Genomic DNA, 24,746 nt, shown 5'->3' with positions numbered 1-24,746 from the left:
CCCAGTGCAGGTTTTTGGGGTTTTGTTTTTCATTCATTATTATTTTGTTTTTCAAGAATTTATTTATTTATTTGACAGAGATCACAAGAAATCAGGCAGAGAGAGAGAGAGAGAGGAGGAAATAGGCTCCCTGCTAAGCAGAGAGCCCAATGTGGGACTCGATCCCAGGACTCTGGGATCGTGACCTGAGCCGAAGGCAGAGGCTTAACCCACTGAGCCACCCACGCGCCCCTTTAATTCATTATTTGTTAAGAATTCTATTCAGTTAGGGACGCCTGGGTGGCTCCGTGGGTCAAAGCCTTTGCTTTCGGCTCAGGTCACGATCCCAGGGTCCTGGGATCGAGCCCCACATCGGGCTCTCTGCTTAGCAGGGAGCCTGCTTCCTCCTCTCCCTCTGCCTGCCTCTCTGCCTGCTTGTGATCTCTGTCTGTCAAATAGATAAATAAAATCTTTAAAAAAAAAAAAAATTCTATTCAGTTAGTTTAGTATAGGTTCAAAATTTTTTCTTTTTCTTTCTTTTTTCTTTTCTTAAGATTTTATTTATTTGACACAGAGAGAGAGACAGCGAGAGAGAACACAAGCAGGGGGAGTGGAAGAGAGAGAAGCAGGCTTCCTGCTGAGCAGGGAGCCCGATATAGGGCTCGATCCCAGGACCCTGAGATCATGACCTGAGCCAAAGGTGACACTTAATGACTGAGCCACCCAGGTGCTCCTCAGAATTTCTTCTTAATTATGAAAGACTATAGAGTAAAAGGACTTTTCCTCCTGCCTGCCACTGACCCAGTTCATCCCCAGCTCCGTCCTCCGAGTTTCTTCACATGCAGATGAGCAAACGCAGTATACATTCTTTCCCCTGCCTTTTACACCAACGGTGGCGTGCAGTACACCGCTGCTTAGAATCCTGCTTTCTTCACTTAGTTGTGTGTTTTGGAGAACTTTCCGAATATATATTCAGTTTCCTCATTCTGTCTTGTACCTGAATAGTATCGCTTTCATGAGTATACCATGGTTTATGTAGTTTATATATAGATAGGTGTTTGATTTTTTTTTTTTAAGTTTTTTTAATTTATTTGACAGAGACACAGTGAGAGAGAGAACACAAGCAGGGGTGTGGGAGAGGGAGAAGCAGACTTCCTACTGAGCAGGGAGTCCGATGCAGGGCTCGATCCCAGGACCCTGAGATCATGACCTGAGCCAAAGGCAGACGCTTAACGACTGAGCCACCCAGATGCCCCAGGTGTTTAGATAGTTTATAACTTGCTCTATGAAACTGTGCCGTAGTGAATACCCTACACGTCGGACTTTGGGACAATGACCCCAGGATAAGTTCTTAGCATTGGAATTGCTGCATCAAAGATGGGTGGATTTGTGATTTTATCGTCAGTAAATAGCGCTCTGTCAAGATTGTATCAGTTCATACACCCACTTGCAATGCTTGAGTCACTTGGAAGTTTGATTCAATACAATCAGGTTATTGTTAAAGAGAGATTTTCAAATTACCTACATGGGATTCGAGTTAGATTTTACATGGAAAGGGCCTTACCTTTTTTCTTTTTTTTTTGTCTGAAAATAGGCCACCAAGGCACATATAAAACTCAATACCAAGAAGCTTTATCAGGCAGATGGGTATGCAGTGAAAGAGCTTTTGAAGATCACCTCTGTCCTTTATAATGCCATGAAGACCAAAGGGATGGAGGGCTCTAAGATAGGAGAGGAGGACATCAGCAAATTCAAGTTTGATCTTGGCTCAAAGGTAAGGACAATGAAAGGCTCCCAGTATGGGACAATGTGTGTATTTCTTAAATTCTGAAACGGAACATGTCAGACGCTCATGTCGTCACTTCTTTCCTTACCCCTTGACTAAGAGCAGTTTGTCAGTTCTGTGCTCATCAGCATTTAGATACAAATAGCAGTCACAACAGATTGATCCACTACCTATCAAAAACCCACGTATGCCAGGCACAGTTCAGATGCTCAGGATACCGGCATGAACAGCGAGACAGCAGTCCTCTGTTAGGCTCAGTGGGGAGTCAGACTACACCACAGAGCAGAAGGATTGGCAGGTCAGGGGTGATCGGTGTGTGGGGGATGGTAAAGCAGGGCTGGGCACGTGTCTGCAACAGGGAGATGGGGTGGGTGACGTCTTCGGCAGAGATGCGAAGCAGGGAAGGAGCAAGCTGTGCAGCGGAGGGGGAGATGTATCCTCTGACAAAAGTGTGCTTTGTGTATTTGAGGAAATGGGTTGATAGAGGACAGCATGAGAGCTTGGAGGGGTCCTTTTTTTTTTTTTAAAGATTTTATTTATTTATTTGACAGAGATGACAAGTAGACAGAGAGGCAGGCGGGGCAGGGGGGTGGGGAAGCAGGCTCCCCGCCGAGCAGAGAGCCCGATGCGGGGCTCGATCCCAGGACCCCAAGATCATGACCTGAGCCGAAGGCAGCGGCTTTAACCCACCGAGCCACCCAGGTGCCCCTCGGAGCGGTCCTCTGACAGCCCCACCCTGTGGTGCCTCCACAGCCACTGTAAAGAGGTTGACTTTGAGGTGGAAAATCGTGGCATTTTGAGCAGGGAAGTACATGATTTGAAATGTATTAAAAGGATCGCTCCGGCTGCCGGGTTGAGGTCAGACTGAGGGGGGCATGAGGGTGCACGCAGGCATGTCAGTGACTTTGAACAGAGTGGTTGCTGATATCAGGAGCTCAGCTACGATGGGAGACAGCTGAGCTGCCAGGCTTCAGCGGATTTGGTGAAAGCAGCAAGCCAAAATGAAAGTGAAGTATTCAGTCACTTACTGTGATGGTTTGATCAAGGGCTAGAAGCAGAGGAAGCGTCATCCCCTCCCTCCCACCACACTGTTCCTTTCTCTCCCAGGAGATGGCACACCCTTCAAGGGGTTGTCTCCTGTGGGAGCCCTGAACAAAAGGCTCTGGCACTTTTTAAACAAATTTTTTATTTTTTAAATTTCAGTGCTCCAGAATTCGTTGTTTATGCACCACACCCAGTGCTCCATGCGATCCGTGCCCTCCACAATACCCACCACCAGGCTCACCCAACCTCCCACCCTCCGCCCCTTCAGAACCCTCAGATTGTTTTTCAGAGTCCACAGTCTCTCATGGTTCGTCTCCCTCTCCCAGTTCCCCCAACTCCCTTCTCCTCTCCATCTCCCCATGTCCTCTGTGTTATTTCTTATGCTCCACAAGTAAGTGAGACCATATGATACTTGACTCTCTCTGCTTGACTTATTTCACTCAGCATAATCTCTTCCAGTCCCATCCATGTTGCTACAAAAGTTGGGTGTTCATCCTTTCTGACGGAGGCATAATACTCCATTGTGTATATGGACCACATCTTCCTTATCCATCCGTCCGTTGAAGGGCATCTTGGCTCTTTCCACAGTTTGGTGACAGTGGCCATTGCACTTTTATGACCCGGAGTTGGGGGAGGACTAGGAGTGGAAGAGTGTCCCCAGGTTTTCTCCCTCGTTCCCCCACAAGAAGGCCACCTCAGCCCTCCATGAAGAGACGTGGGAGTGAAGGCCCCGGGGCTAGGGACGCACATACTTTATGGGTCCTGGGGGTCAAAGGCCCTGCGTCCTTGACTGCCGCTTCCTTCAGAGCCTGCAGTGCCCTGCTGTGCCTCAGCTGGGGCGAGCCCCGGCGCAGGTGCCCCTGTCAGGCCGGCCGGGGAAAGCCTTCGTGATCACCTGTGATCAGGTCCGAGAAATCACACCGAGGTTTGTAACCAGGAGCCAGACTCCTCAGTGGAAAGAAGTGGCCCGGGGTTAGAACCTAATCTGAGCGTGGATCTTGCGGGGTTGGATGTGGGTTGAGAGAAAACAGACCATGCAAGGAAGATCCTACAGCTACACTGTCTGCTATATCTTTCTGTGATGGATGTGTTCTCTGTCTGTGCCGTCCCGTAGCAGCTGCTGGCACATGTAGCTAGCGACACTGAAGAACCGCGTTCCACGTTTATTAAATTTAAATAATGAAACATGAAAAAGGCCATGTGTGGCAAGGCCGCACAGTTTCAGCCTTCATAGCTCTGGGGTTTTTGGTCTGAGCACCTGCAGGGGTGAAGTTGCCTTTACTGAAATGGAGGGGAGTGTGGGAGGAGCAGGCCTGGTGGGAAAGGTGGGGCGTTTGGCTGGAACACGTTCAGTATGAGGTGTCCCGTGGTAGAAGGTGTTACAGCCGCGAGCTTAGGAGCGGGTGGGAGTAGAGAAGAGTAGCCCTGCTACTGTCAGGGTCCCCTGTTGGGACCTCATCCAAATAGGAAGCCTGTCACTTTCACGCTCCTACGGTTCCTGGTTAAAGGTTACATTCGAGTTTGAGATTTGGACTTTCAGAGAGACCCAGATGTCCTGGGAGCGCTTCTCCACCGGATGGAAATATGGGTCTCATGGAAAACGTGCTCAGTAGTCCGGTGTCCTGATGGGAGGCGGGAGTTGATTGTAACAAACTGGTTATTATTATTTTTTTTAATTTTTATTTTTTAAGATTATTCATTTGAGAGGGAGAGCTCAGGAGCAGTGTGGAGGGGCAGAGGGAGAGGGAGGAACACACTCCCCTCTGAGCCCCATGAGGGACTTGGTCCCAGGACCCTGACTGTGTGACCTGAGCCAAAGGCAGACACTGAACCGACTGAGCCACCGAGGCGCCCCAAACTGGTTGTTTCTGAGTGTCTGTTAAAAACCTGTCACTGAGGTTTCTGCGTTTGATATTTTCCCTCCAGATTGCAGATTTGAAGGCGGCCAGGCAGCTTGCTTCTGAAATCACCTCCAGAGGAGCGTCCCTGTATGACCTGCTCGGCAAGGAGGTAGAGTTGAGGGTGAGCCATGTTCCAACACTTCAGTACTTTCTCAGCCTCTGTTGAGGCTTTCTTTCTGATTCTGCTTTTCCCCGGCCTTCCCATTTCATCACACTGTAGCCGCTGAAATGAGATGATCTGCAGGGAGGGGATAGCGTTGGCTGCTGTTCCCACTTCTGGCGCCCGCTGGTCTGTCGTTAATAGCTTTCCCTCCTCCTTCAGGAGCGGCAATTACGTAGCGTGTTATGTAGCATGCTGCTGGAACTTCCTCCGTGCCCGTGGCAGACCTAGCGAAGTCCGGTGTTCTTCCTGGGGAGCTCAGCATTCCTGTCTACAAAGTGCTCTTCTGAGCCCATGGTTCCCCCACTTTGCTTCTGCGCGGGATGCTGTGGGGTCCCGTAAAACTGCCGGTACGGGCTTCCGTGCCAGCCTCACGGGTTTGGAGTGGACCTGGGCATTGGGAGTCGTAAGTCTCGGGTGGTTCTCATGTGCAGCGGAGTTGGGCAGCCCATGACTGAGGCAGTTCCTACTCATCAGCTGGAGTTGGTGTCACCGTAAAAATTTATCTGCAGTTCTTCTAGCCAATGTGAGCCGAGCAGAGGGCTCATCTACTGTGTTTACTGAGCCGTTTACTAAGAGTATGGCTTCTAACACCCCTGTAGGGCTCCCTTTTAATCACCTGATGTCTGGGTTGTCCCCCAAAGCAGTGAATCAGAATGTCTGGGGGTGAGAGCCAGGCATCCAACCTTCTTTTCCCCCCTAAGATTTATTTATTTGAGAGAGAGAGAGAAAGAGAGAGAGAGATGTGTGGCAGGAGGGGCAGAGGCAAAAGCAGAGAGAATCTCAAGCAGACTTTGCTCTGAGTGTAGAACCCAGTGTGAGGCTATATTTTGCAACTCTGAGAACTTGACCTGAGCCCAAACCGAGAGTTGGTCGCTTAACCATCTGCACCCCCGAGGCGCCCTCCAGGCATCCAGCATTTAAGGATCTCCATGGGATTCTAACATGCAGCAGAGTTTGGGCCCCACTGGTTTGAGAAATGGAGTGCTACTTAATTCCTGCCTGCCTGAAGGGGTTATGACATTTGAAGCACACGTGCTCTCGTGCTTTTTGTTTTGTGTTAAAGATCTTCTTTATTTATCAGAGAGCGAGCATGAGCAGGCAGAGCGGCAGACAGAGGCAGAGAGAGAAGTGGGTTCCCCGCGGAGCAATGAGCCTGATGCGGGACTCAGTTCCAGGACCTGAGCCGAAGGCAGAGGCTTTAACCCACTGAGCCATGCAGGCGCCCCTCACCTCTAGTGTTTTTATTTATTTCATTTATTTGTTTTTAAATTTTGTTTATTTGTTGGAGAGCAAGAGAGAGAGAGAGAGCACAAGCAGGGGGAGCAGAAGGCAGAGGGAGAAGCAGGCTCCCTGCTGAGTAAGGAGCGGGATCTGGGACCTGATTCCACCACCCTGAGATCCTGACCCGAGGAAGGCAGACTCTTAACCGACTGAGCCACCCAGGCACCCTCTAGTGTTTTTAAATTAAATGCGTTTAATTCATTTTACTCCAGTCGCGTTTGTCGGCCATGACCGCCCTCTCGGCCTGGCCCGCCTGCTGGCATCGCTGCTCTGGTGTAATGGTATTTTCTTCTGGCTTTTCATTCCTGCCCCAGGAGCAGACGGGGAGCAGGGAACTGGGATGCCAGCTCAGCGTCGCTGATGTGTTAGCCTAGCGGCTGGCCAGCTGCCCAGTTGACAGAACAAAGCTGCCGCTCCTAGCTCCTAGCTAATTCAGATACCTAACAAGGCAGCTAGCTCCAGGCCTTCTGTGTTTTCTTTTTCTAGTGCGGTTGTGTGCATGTATCTCCGCACATTTCTGACAGACCTAGAAACAGACCTGTGAAGCGCTGGTCACTTGGTAACTGTGACCGAGAGCTGTGGCTTCATGGTGAGACTTCAACCAGGTTTCTGCTGGGGACTTTTAGCACCATCCTGTAATGAACTGAAATAACCAGTGGCCGAAGTGTTGCGGTGGGAGCCATGAATATGATACTTCTCAAATTCTGTACAGCTGTGATCTGAGGAAGATCCCCCATCCAGTGTTGGTTTTTTATACACTCACAACTAACATTCTTTGAGGACTGGCACCAACCAGAGGCAAGGCACCGTGCTCTGTGCCCTCTGTAGCTTTCCACCAGTGTGGGGCCCGAGGGGTCCCGTGGAATAAAGGAAGCCCAAGATTGAGTTGGGGAAAGTGCTGCAGGAACCTCGTAACTGCGTTGGTGTTGTAGTCCCATGTCTCAGGAGTTCTGGGACTGGTACGGTAGGCACAAATGCCTCCCTTGGTTGGTTAGTGGTTAATGCTAGGGGTGGGGACAAGATGGTTCCTCTCATTGGTTGCAGTCAGCAGTGACAGGCAACTTAGAGGAAATTAATCACAGGAATGATGATAGGGGCTGGCAGGGGGTTCGGACAGCTGGTTGAGCTGTACTTGGTTTGGGGTTCACCTGAACAAATAGAAGTAAAGAAACAAATTTGGGAGAAAAGATGATGAGGGTGAGCCCAGTTTTGCCCCCTGGTGTTGTGGGGATGTGGGGCCTTTAGCTGGGGAAGGCCCAGGGCATTGGAGGGAGGCCAGGTTGGCGGTAGGATCAGAAAGACATGGAGCACCTGGCTGGTTCAGTTGGTGGAGCCTACGACTCTTGATCTCAGGGTTGTGAGTTCAGGCCGCACGCTGGGGTGTAGAGAGTCCTTAAAGGAAAGAAAGAAAGAAAAGACCTTTGGAAGAGGTGCTAGAAGAAATGTTTCTGCGTCAGAGATGCACCCTGTGCTGGAACTTTGAGAACTAGTCTGTAAGCCGTATCCAGATCTGGGGGTTGGTTTTGAGCATTGCTTTTCTGAAAGTACGTGTGACTTCATTTCATTGTTTCCCATAGGAATTGAGAACAGAAGCAATTGCCAGGCCTCTAGAAATAAACGAGACTGAAAAAGTGATGAGAATTGCAATAAAAGATATTTTGGTAAGATTTTTTGCTTTTATTTAATGTTTTTGTGCCTGGAACTTGAAAATACTGATTTATTCCCTGCCTCCTCACGACACACCAACCCTGGGCACATAGATTTCTAACTAGCGCTTTGATGAATAGAATGGCTGAGTTTGATGAATAGAATGACAGAGAAGGGGTATGATTGCGGGGAAATGGGAAATGCAGAGGACGTTCTAGGATACATTCTAGGTTCCTTACTTCTTTTTTTCCCCCTTGTTATACATATGAACAACTTCTCCCCCAAATTTGTCAGTTTTAATAATTTAATACTTTGCTTAATTTCTTCAGTAATTTTCAGAAGTAAAGCTCAATTTCGTGGACTCTTCACACTTTAACCACTTCCTCACTACGGGGCATTCAAGTGATTTTCAGGCTCTCCATTTATTTATTTATTTGGGTGCTGAAACCTGGGCACAGATGCCAGCTTGAGCGAGCTTCCCTTGGCCAAACCAGGGACCATTTAAGATTCAAAATAAATGAGGTGATGGATTACAGACCCTTGAATGAAATGGGAGGTAGCTGGCTGGCTCGGGGAATACATCGGCTGCACGTGTGTGTTTGTGTACGTGAGCGTGTGTCATGTGTTGACGTACGTGCGCAGGCACACCACATACATGCTCAGACATTTCCTAGCTCTGAGCACACCTAGCACCCAGATCTTGGCTTCTAAGTGGCATTCTCCACTGAAAGGAACTTGGGGCTCTTGGAGAGAAGTGTCTGAGTCCAGAGCAGGGCCAGGAAAATACAAGATCCTCTTGTGCTGGGAAACAAGGAAATCCCCAGAGAACGAAAGGGATTTGTCAAAGTCCCGTGCAAAATAGATGCCAGCTTGAGCGAGCTTCCCTTGGCCAAACCAGGGACCATTTAAGATTCAAAATAAATGAGGTGATGGATTACAGACCCTTGAATGAAATGGGAGACCGAGGGCTCTCACTGAAGTAGAAAATAAGCGAACACTGAAAGCTGCTGAAGAGAAGGTATTTCACAGAGTTTCGGAGTAGCTCCCCCCGGAAGTACTTTACTTAGTAATTGCAAAGGAGAACGGTGACTTCACATGAGAATCCTGTTTCGGTGCTGGTGTCGTCGTTGTGAAGGAGAAAGCCCTTATTCCTAGGAAGTAAACACAAATATTTAGAGGTGATGAGACCTCGTATCAGCAGCCCACTCTGACCTAAGTCGGGAAGAAAATGCTTCATATTCCAATCCAGCTGTTTGTAAGTCTGTGATTGTTTCTCACTTTAAAATTCTTTTATCTGGGCTCCTGGGAGGCTCAGTGGTTAAGCCCCTCCAGGTGCCATTTTCTTTTTTCTTCTTGAAGGATGGCTGGTACACAGTGTGAGCCCCAGGCGTGCACCGTGGATGGCGAGCACCTTTTAACGTGTCTGTGCTTGCAAAAGGGCCATGATACGTGATCATTCTGAAAACAAAACCAAAGCAATAGCATGAATACTGGGGTTATGATCTGTAGGCCATTTGTTTCAGAAGGCTAAGGGAAATTGTGTTTATCACATGTTACTTTTTTTTCACAATTTTTTTAAAAGATTATTAGGGTGTCTGGGTGCGTGCATGCGCTGGCGAGAGTCAGAGGGAGAGAGAATGTCAAGCAGCCTCTCAGCTGAGTGCAGAGCCCAGCGCAGGGCTTGATCCCATGACCCCGAGATCATGACCTGAGCCAGAACTGGGGTCAGACCCTTAACCAACTGAGCCACCCAGGTGCCCTGCTGGTATTTCATATTTGAGGAGCACAGACCTTTAAAAAATCGCTTTTGTTTTTGAAGTCAGATACACTCACTAGGTGTAGTCCGACTGATTCAGAGCAGAGTCACCGTCAGTGTGCGCTGTTGAGAAACTCGCCTCGTCTTCCTGTGAGAGCGTGCTCATACCTCTCGTGGGGTTTTCCAATGGAGAGTGACAGGATTATTTTCATGAAATGATTAGTGTACTTAGTTGAAGAAAGTTCAGCCATAAATAAAGAACAAAAGTGGTTGCTTCCAGATAAACACTGTCTTTGACAGTCACAGAGAGTGTCTGGGCTCCTTTGAGGATTTTTTCGTGGACCCTATAGTGTCTCAGAGACCTGCAGGTGAACAGTCACTCAGTGTTTGCGGGGCGCGACACATTGTGCCGAAGTACTGGGCGGAGAACCCCATGTCAGGCATCAGGAACTTAAGGCAGAGTCGGCACATCAGAACCTGGAAGGTTCTGGCTGGCTGCTTCCAGATGTGGTTCCTAATGAAGCAGATCACAACTGAGCCGTGGGCCTGCCCCGGCCAGCTTCCCAGACGACATGGGTGTGAAGACCGTGCATTCATTCTGACCTCCGCTTGTCAGATGAACTTGGTCTTGTGATACAGCAGAGAGGCCTGCGGGTTTTGTCCGTGATCTCTCTTCCCCTTCGCTTTCTTTCTCCGCCCCAAATGCCCAGACTCCCTCCCAAAGGCTCGGTCCACCGAGGGAGCTGCTTTCTCGCTGACTTCACAGAGTGGTTTCCCTGTTTTAGTCTGTGGTTGAGGTGTACTCGCCAACTGGAGGGAGGGGAAACCTTCTCTCTCAGTCCCAGCAGGCAGTGGACGAGGGCTGGGACCACCCAGTGTTTCTTTTTGTCCCCTGGTGCGTGTATTCTGTGACGCAGATGTTTGTAACTAGGGGAGTGAGCGGACCAGTGAGAATAAAGGCAGACTGACAAGCCAGAGTGGTACGGCAGCAGCGTGAGCCAGTGACCGCGCACGACGGCAGGGCCTGCTCCCTCTGCTCGGGACACTGTTCCCTCCATCCTCCCTTGTTTCCATGGCTACACACACCCTCTTCTAGGGGGGAAAGGATGATCATTTTTTCTGGGCCTGTGTGACCTCCTGTCTGGAAACGGCTAACCGAGTGATGGCTTGGGGGAGGGTGTGCTCTGTGTGTTTACTTTGGCTTTCATGCAGCGTGATGTCGCTGTGCCTGAGGAGCTACGGAACTCCTCTCTTCCGGGAGCCACGTGCGAGTTGCTTCCTGGGCCTTCGTCTCATTCACTCCCTATTCGGCGCAGGCGCAGGTGCAGAAGACTAAAGATCTGCTCAACAGCGTGGCCTCTGATGAAGCTAACCTAGAAGCCAAGATTGAGAAGAGGAAGTTAGAACTGGAAAGAAATCGGAAGCGGCTTCAGACTCTGCAGAGTGTCAGGTACATCCAAACCCCTGAAGAGTGGGTGGAAAGTTGTCTTGCACGTTCTAGCAGCATGAGGACAAGTGGTCGGTGGTGGTAGCCCCTCAGGCGTGGGGCCGTCTGGACTGAGAGTGTGGGGGCCACACGCGTCCTAACATGCGCCTTGCCAGACTCGTTGTCTTTACTGTTCTCAGTATGCCCGGGAAACGGCTCCATTCTCGAACCTCCCTCCGGGGTTCTACGGCTTCTTGAAATGCAGGGCAGAGTAAGTGAACCCAGAGGGGGAAAGTTACCCAAGGCTCATCTCCTAAGATCTGTGCCTTGCCGCGAACGAGGCGGAAGCAGAAGCATGCTACCATTTCTTGGTTTGAGCAGATTTTAGGCCTCTGTAATTCTTTTTTTTTTTTTTAAAGATTTTATTTATTTATTTGACAGAGAGAGATCACAAGTAGGCAGAGAGGCAGGCAGAGAGAGTGAGAGGGAAGCAGGCTCCCTTCAGAGCAGAAAGCCCGACGTGGGACTCGATCCCAGGACCCTGAGATCATGACCTGAGCCGAAGGCAGCGGCTTAAACCACTGAGACACCCAGGCGCCCCAGGCCTCTGTAATTCTTGACCAGTTCATCTTTCTTTTGACTTTCCCTCTCTGAAAGGACCTTTTTCCAGGAACTGTGAATGGTACCGTCCAGGTCTTCGGAGCCTTTCAAGTGGTTCCTCACATTTTCTTAGCGCCTTTCTCTCGCTCATTTCGCCCCTCCTTCTCTTGCTCCGTCTCGCCAGTCTTCCCCCTGCATCACTGCTCTCTGCCCTTTCATTCTGCCTTCATTTTCCTCTCTTCCCTCCACCTGTGGAGCTGCTGCATCTGTCCGAAGGTCGGGCTTTCTGGAGATACTGGGGACTGGCCCACACCCTGCCCCTAGTCCTGACGTCTGCGGGAAGATAGCCCCTGCGGACGTGAGTAACCCAGGGAGCAGCAGCCACAGGCAAGCCCGTGCCCCTTCCGCCCTTGTAGTCTGGGCCACCTGATACGTGTGTCTCATTACAAAATTCTGCCTCTCGGGCATAGATTCATTTTTGTTAAGCCTCATGGCCTTTCAGTAGAAAAGATTATTTCTTATTTTTTAGCGTATCTGTTTGTATTTTTATTTTTTTAAAAGATTTTATTTATTCATTTGACAGGGAGATAGAAAGCACAAGTAGGCAGAGCAGCAGACAGAGGGAAAGGGAGAAGCAGGCTCCCTGCTGAGCAAGGAGCCCGATGTGGGACTTGATCCCAGGACCGTGGCGTCATGAACTGAGCCAAAGGCAGCTACTTAACCGACTGAGCCACCCAGGCTCCCCTTATTTATTTTTTTAAAGATTTTATTTATTTATTAGAGCACGGAAACCACGGTCGGGGGTGCACAGAGGGAAAGGGGGGAAACAGGCTCCCAGCTGAGCAGGGAGCCAGATGGAGGACTCAGTCCCAGGCCCCTGGGATCCATGACCCGAATGGAAAGCAGACACTTAACCAACTGAGCCACCCAGGTGCCCCCGTTTATATTGTTAAAAGAAGAGAGTTTTCCCGGGGCGCCTGGGTGGCTCAGTGGGTTAAAGCCTCTGCCTTCGGCTCAGGTCATGGTCCCAGGGTCCTGGGATCGAGCCCCGCATCATCCTCTCTGCTCAGCAGGGAGCCTGCTTCTTCCTCTCTCTCTCTCTGCCTGCCTCTCTGCCTACTTGTGATCTCTGTCTGTCAAATAAATAAATAAAATCTTAAAAAAAAAAAAGAGTTTTCCCTTTAAGATCAAAAACAAGAGAAAAGAATAGATTCAGCAAACCAGTTGAAACAGGTTTTTGTGTTATGGTTTTGGTTTTCGATTTTATATTGTTAAACCTTAGCTTTGGAGGTGCCTGGCGGTGCAGCCAGTTAAACGTTGCACTCTTGGTTTCAGCTCAGGTCGTGATGCAGCCCTTTGTCGAGCCCCCATTCAGCACGAGTCTGCTTGAGGGTCCTCTCCCTCCCTCTCCTTCTGCCCCTCTCTGTGTGCAATCTTTCTCTCTCAAGAAAAAAAAAAATTATAAAGTCTTTTTAAAAAATTTAGCTTTAATTTGTTGCAACCTGTGTTTCCCTTTTTGGGGGGCTGAATACATTTTGGAGCATCCAGACAATGGAGTATTACGCTCAAGTAAGACAATGTGTGTATTTAACTTCTTGATTTTGTGAGGTGTATGTGATACAAGATAACTTTTTAATTCTATTAAAATCCAAGGCATGTTGAGTAAGAGAAAAGACTGCAAAGCTTCATTGAAGATAATAAACTTAATGATGCTTAAAAATATGTGCCATGTATGTATCCATGCATGGAAAAGTCTGGAAGAATGCTTATCAATTATTCAGTGCTTATATATGGTGATAGGATTATGAGTAATTTTTTTAAAAGATTTTATTTATTTATTAGAGAGCATGAGAGGGCAGAGGGTCAGAGGGAGCCTGACATGGGACTCGATCCCAGCATCCTGGGATCATGACCTGAGCCAAAGGCAGCAGTTGCTTAACCAACTGAGCCACCCAGGTGACCCGGATTATGAGTAATTTTTACTTTAGCCTTCATACTTTGAGGATTATTTCAAATTTTTACAAAGAGCTTTTGATTGTTTTGGGGTGTTTTTTTTTGTTGTTGTTGTTGTTTTTTTACTTGAGAGAGAAAGCATGCACAAGCATGGGAACCAGCAGAGAGAGGGAGAGGGAGAAGCAGACTTCCCATTGAGCAGGGAGCCCAACATGGGACTCCATCCCAGGACCCTGGGATCATGACCCGATCCAAAGGCAGACACTGAGCCACCCAGGTGCCCCTAAGAGATTTTGACTGATTGATTGATTGATTTTAAAAGATTTTATTTATTTGACAGAGAGAGAGAAATCACAAGTAGGCAGAGCAGCAGGCAGAGAGAGAGGGAGAAGCAGGCTCCCTGCTGAGCAGAGAGCCCAATGCAGGGCTCCATCCCAGGATCCTGAGACCATGACCTGAGCTGAAGGCAGAGGCTCAACCCACTGAGCCACCCAGGTGCCCTGAGCTTTTTATTAAAAAAAAAAAAAAAAAATAGGTATGTTCATTTTGAGGAGAGGGAGGAGAAAAGGAAAATTAACTTTATTTATTTATTTGACAGAGAGAAAGATTACAAGTAGGCAGAGGCAGGCAGAGAGAGAGAGGAGGAAGTAGGCTTCCCCCTGAGTAGGGAGCCTGATGCAGGGCTCGATCCCAGGACCCTGAGATCATGACCTGGGCCTAAGGGCAGGTGCTTAACCATTTGAGCCCCCCAGGCGCCCTGGAAAATTAACTTTAAGCAGCTGCAAGTTGAAGAACCATCTCCAGCTACAGGCTTTCCACAGCAAACCATGATGGGACCCGGAACTCACAGTACCAGTTTCAAAGTTCTGTATGTTCATTACTCTTTCACTTTTTATTTCATTCGGTTGTTCCAGGCCAGCGTTTATGGATGAATATGAGAAGATCGAAGAGGAGTTGCAAAAGCAGTACGACATTTATCTAGAGAAATTCCGAAATCTGGCTTATCTGGAACAGCAGCTCGAAGACCACCACAGGATGGAGCAAGAGAGGTTTGAGGCAAGTGCTTGTCCCGTAGGTCCGCATAGACCATTCTGCTGGGTTAGTATGTATTTGCTGATACGGCCGTTTGCAAATAGCATTGTGGAAAAAATAAATCTGTGAGTGTTTTTTCGCCACGATCAAGTCTGAGGATTGCTCATGTAATTCTTTTGTGTTGCTTGTAGTGTAGCCTGGACTCGAGGGTTGTCGGCTCTCTGACGGGTTTGGTCAGTGAGACCGCACACAGGACCGACACGTGACCTGTGTCGTTGCACAGACTCCGCGTCGAAGAGCCTGTGCGTGCTTCGGTGCTGCGCTGTCACTGGCTTGAAATACCTCATAGTTTGTTTTTTAAGATTTATTTATTTATTTGAGAGAGAGATCGTGAGAGAGAACACAAGGGGGAGAAGGTCAGAGGGAGAAGCAAACTCCCCATGAAGCTTGGAGCCCGATGCGGGACTCGATCCTGGGACCCTCTTGGGACCATGAACTGAGCTGAACGCAGATGCTTAACCAACTGAGCTACCCAGGTGCCCCGAATTCTTCATAATTTTTAATGCATTTTAATTTGCACTGAGTCCCATAGACTAGATAACTGGTCTTGGGTAAAGATATAAAAACTTGCTTGGTCAGTTCACTGAAAGATTTTCCCTGGTTAATTGAATCATCCAAACCAGTGTATCAGAGATGAGGAGGAAAATAAAGAGGAAATGAGGTTTATTGATTATTGTGGGAAATGTGTGTGACCCAGAACCAGAGATTTTACAGGCTCCTCTCATCCCAGCGTTCAAGGCCATTTAGGAAAGAGCATTTCAGGTCCCACGAGCTGATAAATACGGAATTCAGAGCAAAGGAAATTGGACCAAGTTACTATCAGTTTTTTAGTTGTCCTTATGCCTTGGGGATATTTCTACTTACCCCAGGAATGGTCACTTGGAATCTGTGTTCATGATGAAATCGGTCTACGGTCTCCCTTTCTCACGCTGTCCTTGACAGCTTCGGTATAAAGGTTACGCTCGCCTTCCTACAAACCTGGGTGTTTGGATCAGGTGAAGCTGCCCTGCGGCACAGGAGGCCTGGCTGGGGGTAGGTGCCGCCCTCCTACGGGCATCTTTCTTTCGACGAGAAGCCCGCGGCTCTAGGGTGAGAGCAGGCTGCAGAGCCACGGGGTCCAGGACAGGCACCTTTGGAGGGCAGTGGCAAGAGCCTGGAGTTCAGGACATTTTAAAAGTTGGGCGTCTGGGCCAGGGACGGCAAAGTGAGCCTTCCACGCTGTTGTGTGGGGCCGCTGAGTGGGCAGAGAGAGTGCTGGGAGCGGGGAGCGTGCCTCGGGACGCATCCCTCCATCCTTTGGCAACTGCTCGGCTCTGGTTCTGCTGTGCTTGCACCTCCGCCCTGTGCTTACAGGCCCGGCCCCTCGCGCTAGCTCGTGCACGAAACAGTGCTCTCTTTTTAATGTTTAGAACAACAGAGTTTTAAAAGCCAGTCTCCTCTCCCATTCTCTCTTTTGACGGTGATCAGGGCCACATTAGGTAGCCCAGCTGAAGCATTAGCTTTTGTCCCCCTAGGAGTTAGATGAGTATTTCTTTCCTTCTCTTTTCATCCTAACCAGTCTCACCATTTCGCCTCTTTTGGGGCTGGAGTCGTGCGGAACTTTAGTCTTTAGGAGCAGGAGGCCCGTACTGTCCCATGGTTGATGCATCTGTTCCCATGTCCGCATCCCACAGAGGCACCCGTGGTTACACGTGATGGCCTCTCGCCACGTCACTGCATTCTCCGCAGGACTGGGAAGGCCCGCCGCCCCCTCTGGCTGCCTCCTGTTCTCTGGGCTGCTGCTGGCGGAGAGCGGGGCGAGCGGCCTGGCCTGAGCCCGTGCTCCCACGGTGTTCGTTCTCTTCACGTAGTTTAGATCTCCACAGGGTCTGTAGCCTGGACTTAGCTCTATGTACCCAAATGCTAAAGAGTGATAAAACAGGGGCGCCTGGGTGGCTCAGTGGGTTAAGCCGCTGCCTTCGGCTCAGGTCATGATCTCAGGGTCCTGGGATCGAGTTCCACATCGGGCTCTCTGCTCAGCAGAGAGCCTGCTTCCCTTCCTCTCTCTCTGCCTGCCTCTCTTGTGATTTCTCTCTGTCAAATAAATAAAATCTTTAAAAAAATAAAAAAAAAGAATGATAAAACAGCCCCCAAAGGGGTCCTGTCTTCTGAGTCTTGTGTTTGCTGTTCCATAGGAAGCCGAGAACACTCTGCGCCTGATGCAGAACAAGCTGAAGGAGGAGGAGAAGCGGCTGCTCCGCAGCGGAAGTAAGGCCAGGCTCCCGGTCCGCACCGTCTTCCCGGCGAGCGCCGGGGGCCTCGGGAAACCTCTGTGTGTATTTTCTTTCTTTTCAAAAGGCAGTTTTCTCATAAGTTCTGTGTCAGGTACCGTTTTAATTCACTCAAGAGCTTAAGGGGCTGGTTCAAGTTACATAACATTTAAAGCACTTTGGTTTTCTTGTCACCTAAAATACCGTTTCCCTGTTTGAAGGCTACTGTTGGTTTGAATTGCAGATAATACGTAACTAGGAAAGAGAGCCGGGTCGCGGAGGTCTGTAGGGTGCCTTGTTTTCGGGCAGACCGATGGCAAGTGTCGTGATGTCATGCGTGTGAATGGCTCAGTCACTTAGAGTGAGTCCCCTACCTACATTCCCATCCTAGGCCCCCAGTGACTCGAGATGATCGGCGAGGCTGTCGTCTGTAGAGAAATGGGGTTACCTATATATAGGAGCTCCATGCTGGGGAGGACTGTTCTCCACGACTGGTTAGCGTGCTTCATCCGTGAACTTGACCGAGACGTCAGGTCAGCCTCAGGGCCAGTGGCAGCGCGCAGTCTTCATGCTGCGTGTCTCAGACTGCCTCCTCCTCTTGCTTGCTGCTCTCTTTTATGATGAAATGTTTTATTCTCCTGTGCTGAGGATGCCATACCTGGGGCTTCAGGCTTGTACGTGAGCGTGCTCTCTCTCTTTGTATCTCTTTCCTTTTGTACTTGTTACGTGCCTCTCTCTCCTAAGTCTCAGGAAACTCTGGAGGGAGAAGGGACTGCTGGAAAATCCTTTAGGGGCAAGTGTAGGGAATTCCAAGGGCCTCTCTAGCCAAAGCAGCCCCTCACCTTTATGGTTCCAGGTCAGCCAGGAGAGCCTGAAGCAGCCCTAAGTGATAAGCCTGCGTGGAGTTTATCCCCTCCCGAGAGGCCCAGCACAGGTAAGAGCCCTAATGGCTTGGCTGCACCTTCCTCTGTTCCCAGGCCAGCACGTGAGGCCTTTCTCACTGATCTTGCTTTATTCTTTTGAACTCAGACTTAATTTTGTGATCCGTAGGTTTGAGATCTCTTGAAGGACAAGCATTCATTGGAGCATCTCTGATTTAGCTTTTTTCGGAAAAATAATTTCCAGCTTAATGCAACTGAATGAAGGATAGCATTTAATTAGCTTGGGATGGGCGAAGAAGGTAGGAAAATGTGAAGGACTGTTCTCAGTTCTGCTCATCCGAAAGTTCTTAGGGTGTTCTGTTTCTCTTTGCTTTGCTGTATATGTGGGAACATTGCCCAGAGAATTGGGATGGGGGGGAGGCGGATATAAAAAGGAAGACTTTCTGAACGACTTCTCTGAAAAGAAAAACATAGTAGAACACAGACATGAATTATGGGCAAGAATGAGCAAAATCCAGGAGCTGGAAGAGATCATCGAGTTTAGACCACTCTGCAGGCAGCTGATTGAGTGCCGAAAGCATTGTTGAATCACTCTTCTGGGCGTGAAGGATTCATTAATGGACAAAAGACAGGGATCTCTGCTTTAACCAGTGTACTTGCCAGTGAGGAGACGAGCGTAGAGCAAGCTGCATGCCGAAGGTAAAAAGTGCCCTGGGGGGGACAGTAGAGCAGAGAAGGGGGTGGAGAGGGTGGGTTGGAATTGTGTTTTAAATAGGGGTGAGCGGAGGCATCTCCGTAGGCCTCAATAGGAGATGCTGTTGAAGCAAAGCCTCAGTCTGTGGATCTGGGGAGAAAGGAGGTACCAGGTGAGAGTCCTAGGAGTCTGTAAGAGCGTGGGAAGCAGAACCCGGTGAGGCAATGAGCTCTGCTGAATGTGTGAATGCAGGACTTGAACTCAGGCAGGACAGATGAGCTGGAAGGCGGATCGTGTGCTGAAGGGCTCCCATCTGATGCTCCTGTCTTCTCTGTTGAGCAGGAGTTGAAGTCACCAAACTGGCTTTGTGGGTTTGGAGGAAGGGACTTGAAGAAGAGAGAGAAAGTCTGAGTGCTTAAAGAAAGTCTGAGTGCTCCTAGTGCTTGGCCCTAGGAGCAAGGCCAAGTATTTTGTTCAGATGCTCTGTACTAGAAGTAAGGCAGCCTTCATCTTCCCACCATCCTTTTAAACCTCGCTGCTGGTGGTAAACTCATGAAATGACTGAGAAATTTCTAGAAAGCACTTTAGTAACCTTGCTGTGGTTTAGTTTTTATGTTCTAGTGGAGAGCAGATATTCCTGCATTTAACTCTTACTTTACTGCCTGCCTCCTGCACGCAGGCATCATGCGGGCACTTGGGACGCGATGATGCGTGAGGCGCTCAGGAAGCCCAGAGGCTGGAGCTGTGCCACCCAGTACCTCGCCACAAGCCACGTGTGACTCTTTCTTGTTTTTTGTTTTTTAAGATTTTATTTATTTATTTGACACAGAGAGAGAGATCACAAGTAGGCAGAGGGCAGGCAGAGAGAGAAAGGGAAGCAGGCTCCCTGCTGAGCAGAGAGCCTGATGTGGGGCTCGATCCCAAAACCCTAGGATCATGACCTGAGCTGAAACCAGAGGCTTTAACCCACTGAGCCACCCAGGCACCCCAACTGCGTGTGACTCTTGAGCACTTTAGGTGTGGCTGGTCTAAACTGAGCTTTGCTGTTTGTGGAAAATATACACCAGGTTTTGAAAACTTAGTATGATAGAAAAGTAGAGTTACTCATTAATTAATATTTTACATTGTATATTGAAATGATATTTTGGATATATTGGGTTAAGTTAAAAGTAATTTACCTGTTTCTTTTTACTTTAACGTTGTTACTAAAGGATTTGAAATCACACCTGCCAGCAGGCGTTACATTTGGACAGTGCTGATCTCAAAGGAGACACAAAGAAACTGCCCATGGTTTAAGTGGGTATGAAGCGTATCTTCATTGTGGTTTTGACGTGAATTCCTCTGATAGCTAATGTAATGGTTCATCTTTTCTTTGCTCATGGGCTATTCATATAAATCTTCTTTGGAGAGTTGTGTCTATTAGGCCCTTTGGACATTTTTAATTTGGGTTATTTTTTATTAGTGAATTGCTAGAGTGCTTATATAGACTCTGGATACTAGATCCTTATGTGATTTGTGGATTTGGAAATACTTTCTCTCATTCTCTGGGCTGCCTTTTCACTTTCCCGGTGATGGCTCCTGCCGCCCAAAGTTGTAGTGAAGTCCACGCCGTCAGTGGCCCTTCTGTCACTTGTGCTCTTAGTCACATCTAAGGAACCGCTGCCTAATTTAAGGTCACCAGGATTTACCCCGAGGCTTTCTTCCAGTTACAACTCTTAATTTCGATTTCTGATCCATTTTGAGTTAATTTTTGCATGTGGTGTGAGGTAGGGGTCCAACCTCATTGTTGGGTATGGGGCTGTCCAGTCGTTCAGCACCATCTGTTGGAAAGACTATTCTTGACTCTGAATGTTATGGGCGCTCTTGTCTGCCATACTTTATTTTTTTTAAGACTTTGTATGAGAGAGAGTGAGTGAGAGCACATAAGCAGGGGAAGTGGCAGGCAGAGGGAGAGGGAGAAGCGGGCTCCGTGCTGAGCAAGGAGCCTGATGGGGAGTTTGATCCCAGGACCTGGAGACCGTGACCCAAGCCGAGGACAGACAGACTTAACCACTGAGCCACCCTGGCACTCTGCCTTGCTTCATTTTTTTAAAAAAGATTTTATTTGTTTGACAGAGAAAGAGAACACGAGTAGGCAAAGAGACAGGCAGAGAGAGGGGAGGAAGCAGGCTTCCCGCTGATCAGAAAGTTGGATGCGGGGCTCAATCCCGGGACCCTGAGATCATGACCCGAGCCGAAGGCAGAGGTTTAACCCACTGAGGCACCCAGGCACCCCGGGAATTTCATTTTAGTCATAAATTTGTGTTAATACTGCAGTATGTTCTTTGAAATAGGCTTCTGTGCGGTGGTAGTCGTCAGCTAGGTTGTGCTGAGGCCTGTGCTGGGTGCTCATCCTCATGCCTGCCCAGGCTCCCAGTGCTTTCCTTGTGGAGAGCACGGCTCGTCCTCCATGGGGAGGGAAGTGGAGTGCTTTCCGTCGGTGCCCAGCTGGATGCAGCTGTCGTTTCCCTACCGCCTATCACAGGGGCTAAGCAAAGCCTTTTTTCATAGATACACAATTACTGTCCTTCCAAACTGACTTCTGACTCAGTGATCAGAACAGTAACTGCAAACTCCTTCAGTTCCGTCCTCCAAAACCAGTGTGTCTCCCTGGTACAGGGAGTCGGGCTGGACAGTGAAAGCTTTTTCTCTCCATTGTGGAAACGCTCCTTCTCTAGGTTCACTGTTGGAAACGTCCCACCAGTGTCCAGGAGAGTATTTAAGAAATCAGTGTATAAGGCTGTTGCACTGAGAATGATCTCTGTATATGCCCGTGATGGAATTCTCTCCTAGAAGCAGTGTCCTGAGTACCAGCTCCCGTCATCACGCACTAGGTCGCCGTCTTTCCTGGGCCAGCCACGCTTGGCCATTGCTGGCCTGGTCTCCGTCTTACCTGCGGGCTTGTTTGGCGCAGTCACTTACCTTTGCAGTGGGTTCCGCTTCCTCATCTTCGTTATCCACAAAGAGCTCAAGTTGGGGTAACACTGAGCAGGGAATGGTTCCCCCCACCTAGCCAAGAACTTCCAGCTGCCTTGATAGCTGGCTGTTCAGTTTTTAGTTTCAGCTGCCAGCATAGTGTTTCTAGTTGATGTATTCTGTTGCCTTGCTTTGGAAGATTATTTAAAAACAACAACAACAACAAATAAACCAGTATATCCTTGTCTGCGTTAACTCCTAAGTATCTACAGGCAAATCCCGAGAGTCTCATAAAATCTCACGCATTAAAAGAAGGCTGAGAAGCGCAGACGGTTTTGCACAAGAGCCTTGTGGCTAGAAGCTGTTTTAGCAGCAATGACGGAGCCCCCCGTTCGTTCCGCGTTCTTGTGTTCTCCTAGGCAATGATGACTCGGACATTGACATCCGGGAAGATGACGAATCTGACAGTGAGCTGGAGGAGAGGCGGCTGTCCAAGCCGCGGACGGCCATGGAGGTGCTCATGCAAGGTACCGTGGCTGCTTTCCTCGCCCTCCTCCCAGGGCCCCGTCTCAGAACGCTGCCTCTTGTGTAGCCGGACTAAGCCCTTCAACTGCTCACCTTTGCTGCTAATACTCTTACCTGTAGTGCCAAGAAAAGCTGGTTGTTCTTTGTGGCCCGGGTTTCCACAGAGGCCACGGCAATCCCCGGCCTCTGGCACGGAGCTGTATTCTCCCCGTTTTGGGTCCCAACTGCTCTCAGGACAGTGGCATCCCCTATGATCAGAGAACCAGTGCGTAGAGAAGGGATTCACACAACCGTCTCTGCCTTTTTTTTTTTTTTTTAGATTTTATTTATTTATTTGACAGAGAGAGAGATCACAAGTAGGCAGAGAGGCAGGCAGAGAGAGAGGAGGAAGCAGGCTCCCCACGGAGCAGAGATCCTGATGCGGGACTTGATCCCAGGACTCTGGGATCATGACCTGAGCCGAAGGCAAAGGCTTTAACCCACTGAGCCACCCAGGCGCCCCCCCCATCTCTGCCTTTTCAAGATCTTCTAGTTTCTGCTTTTTCACTGCTAAACACTCAAGCCAAAAAAAATCTGTGGAGCAGGTATGGGTGTTCCCCAGGGGTCTTCTTCGTGTCCCACTTTCCACCCTAAAGGGGTCCTGGTAAGTGACTTGGGGATGTGTCTTTCCAAATTGCCTTTCCACACGTATACAGTGAAATACAGACACAAAGATCGGCTGAGACATCTTTTAACCTAAATGGTACCAGACTTTGTGTATTGTTCTCAACTTGATTTTTTAAAAAATTATTAAATATATTAGAACTCCTCCCATGTCAGTAAACTAGAAATCTGCTTCATTCTTTTGACAGCTGCAGAGTGTTCCTTAGCATGACCGTACCCATAATTTACTTGGGCATTCACATATTAAAAGATACTTAAAAAAAATATTTATTTTTCCTTTTTCCTTTGTATATACATCTTTCTGCTTATCTGCAGTGTTTGTACCATTAAACGAGGGATTCTTAGGTCAAAGGTTATATAAATCTTTGTTTTGGTAGGTACTACTAAATTGCTTTATATTTGTCTTTAAAACATCCATCTACCAGCTGTTAATTTTTGGAGCAGTTTGCATATTTATACACATGGTACATTTCAGAGGTAAATTATCTTCATTTTATATTAAGTTTTGCTGCTAACTGCTCTTTTTCCGGTTTTTACTTATTTATTTGTCAGCGAGAGAGCGTGCACAAGCAGGGGGTGCAGCAGGTAGAGGGAGAAGCAGGTTCCCCACTGAGCAAGGAGCTTGATGCAGGACTCCATCCCAGGAGCCTTGGATCATGACCCAAGCTGAAGGCAGATGATTAACCCACTGAGCCACTGAGGCGTCCCAGTCTTTTTTTTTTTTTCTTTTAAAGGTTAAAATTTATTTTAGAGAGAGAGCAAGCAGGGGTGTGATGGGGGGTGGGCAGAGGGAACGGGAGAGAGGATCTCAAGCAGACTCCATAATGAATGTGGAGCCCAACACGGGGCTTGATCCCATGACCCCGAGATCACGACCTGAGCTGAAATCAAGAGATGCTCAACAACTGAGCCACCTTTCCTCTTAGTTTTTTTTTTTTTTAAGATTTTATTTATTTATTTGACAGAGAGAGAGATCACAAGTAGGCAGAGAGGCAGGCAGAGAGAGAGGAGGAAGCAGGCTCCCTGCTGAGCAGAGAGCCCAATGCGGGGCTCGATCCCAGGACCCTGAGATCATGACCTGAGCCGAAGGCAGAGGCTCAACCCACTGAGCCACCCAGGCGCCCCTCCTCTTAGTTTTAACAGCTTTGTCATGCAAATAGAGGCTAGGGGTCATGACTCCCACTCTGCAGGTGGGAGCTGAGGCTCTGAAAAGGGATGTGATGGTCTCAGGAACCCCGATAGAGGCACTGGTGCTCCTGAGTGCCGCCGGCCACCCAGCCCCCGGGAGGAAAACCCAGACCTGTACATAAAGGCTTTAGACAACACAAGGTTTGCATTTTATCTGACCAAGGGTGGTCACCCCCGTCCTGTCCTGACCGAGCGCCTCTCTGAGCTGCCCTCCCTGCCTTCTCCCCGCAGCGTGGACCTGGGTCCCGGGTGCTCCTTTCTCAGGGGTCGAGTGTGAGAGTGGCTGTCCACCTCCCGCCAGGGAAGGACAGCTCCTGAGTGTTTGCAGAAGTCACAGCCAGGTAACCGTGACTTCCAGAGGAGAGGGGAGAATCCCTGAGGCGATGTGGGTGTTTTGAAAGATGAACTAATAGCGAGCCTTAGAAGTTCCCCTCTTTGGAGCTCAGACATAGGTTCAGATAGGAGTAACACTGGTCCGTGCGGGGAGGCGGCCTTTCTGTTCTCAGCAGATGGCGGAGCTCTTCCTCCACGGAGACACTCGGAGTGGGCTTCAGTGCTTTTTCTGAAAACACATCCAGGATGCACATTTAGCCTTCTGGTTTGAGTTGTGATTGTGTTTTATAGCCCTTTTCCTTTGTCTCAAAGTGGAAATGCAGAAAATCCATTACTGTTTCTTGGCAGTTTTGATCATTTAGATGAGACTTAAGTAAATTTTTTAGTTGATTCTTGTTTTTCCCAATTTTCTAAAGGAAACAAATCTTGAATGCCATTTCTGGCCCCCCTCCTTTTTTTAAAACAAGGTTTTCATAATTTCTCCACACTTTGGTTCTCCTCAGGAAGACCTGGCAAACGCATCGTGGGCACAATGCAGGGCGGAGACTCCGATGACGACGTGAGTCCCGACCGGCTCCCTTTAGCAGCTCTGTTCTTCGCGCTCCCGGGCTCGTTTCATCGACTGGCTGA

The 24,746-nt window shown here is 48.9% G+C and overlaps 1 protein-coding gene across 7 annotated transcripts in view; it reads left to right on the top strand.

Moving 5' to 3' along the window:
* The window catches only part of CLUAP1 (clusterin associated protein 1), a 35,710-nt gene that overhangs the window by 4,637 nt on the left and 6,327 nt on the right, over window positions 1-24,746 (top strand). For 5 of the 7 annotated variants that reach the window (XM_045992599.1, XM_045992600.1, XM_045992603.1 and 2 more), the window contains 9 exons: window positions 1,574-1,753; window positions 4,736-4,831; window positions 7,732-7,815; window positions 10,874-11,007; window positions 14,451-14,592; window positions 16,803-16,875; window positions 17,734-17,811; window positions 21,827-21,934; window positions 24,620-24,675. In XM_045992599.1, coding sequence (XP_045848555.1) covers window positions 1,574-1,753; window positions 4,736-4,831; window positions 7,732-7,815; window positions 10,874-11,007; window positions 14,451-14,592; window positions 16,803-16,875; window positions 17,734-17,811; window positions 21,827-21,934; window positions 24,620-24,675 — 951 coding nt within the window. The remainder of the gene's footprint in view (window positions 1-1,573; window positions 1,754-4,735; window positions 4,832-7,731; window positions 7,816-10,873; window positions 11,008-14,450; window positions 14,593-16,802; window positions 16,876-17,733; window positions 17,812-21,826; window positions 21,935-24,619; window positions 24,676-24,746) is intronic. The other 2 variants (XM_045992601.1, XM_045992602.1) reach the window with 1 other exon arrangement.

Source organism: Meles meles, chromosome 21 (genome assembly GCF_922984935.1).
Source record: "Meles meles chromosome 21, mMelMel3.1 paternal haplotype, whole genome shotgun sequence".
In the NCBI taxonomy this organism is placed as follows: domain Eukaryota; kingdom Metazoa; phylum Chordata; class Mammalia; order Carnivora; family Mustelidae; genus Meles; species Meles meles.
The sequence above is the reverse complement of the archived record's forward strand: the minus strand, read 5'-3'. Positions and strand labels throughout refer to the sequence as shown.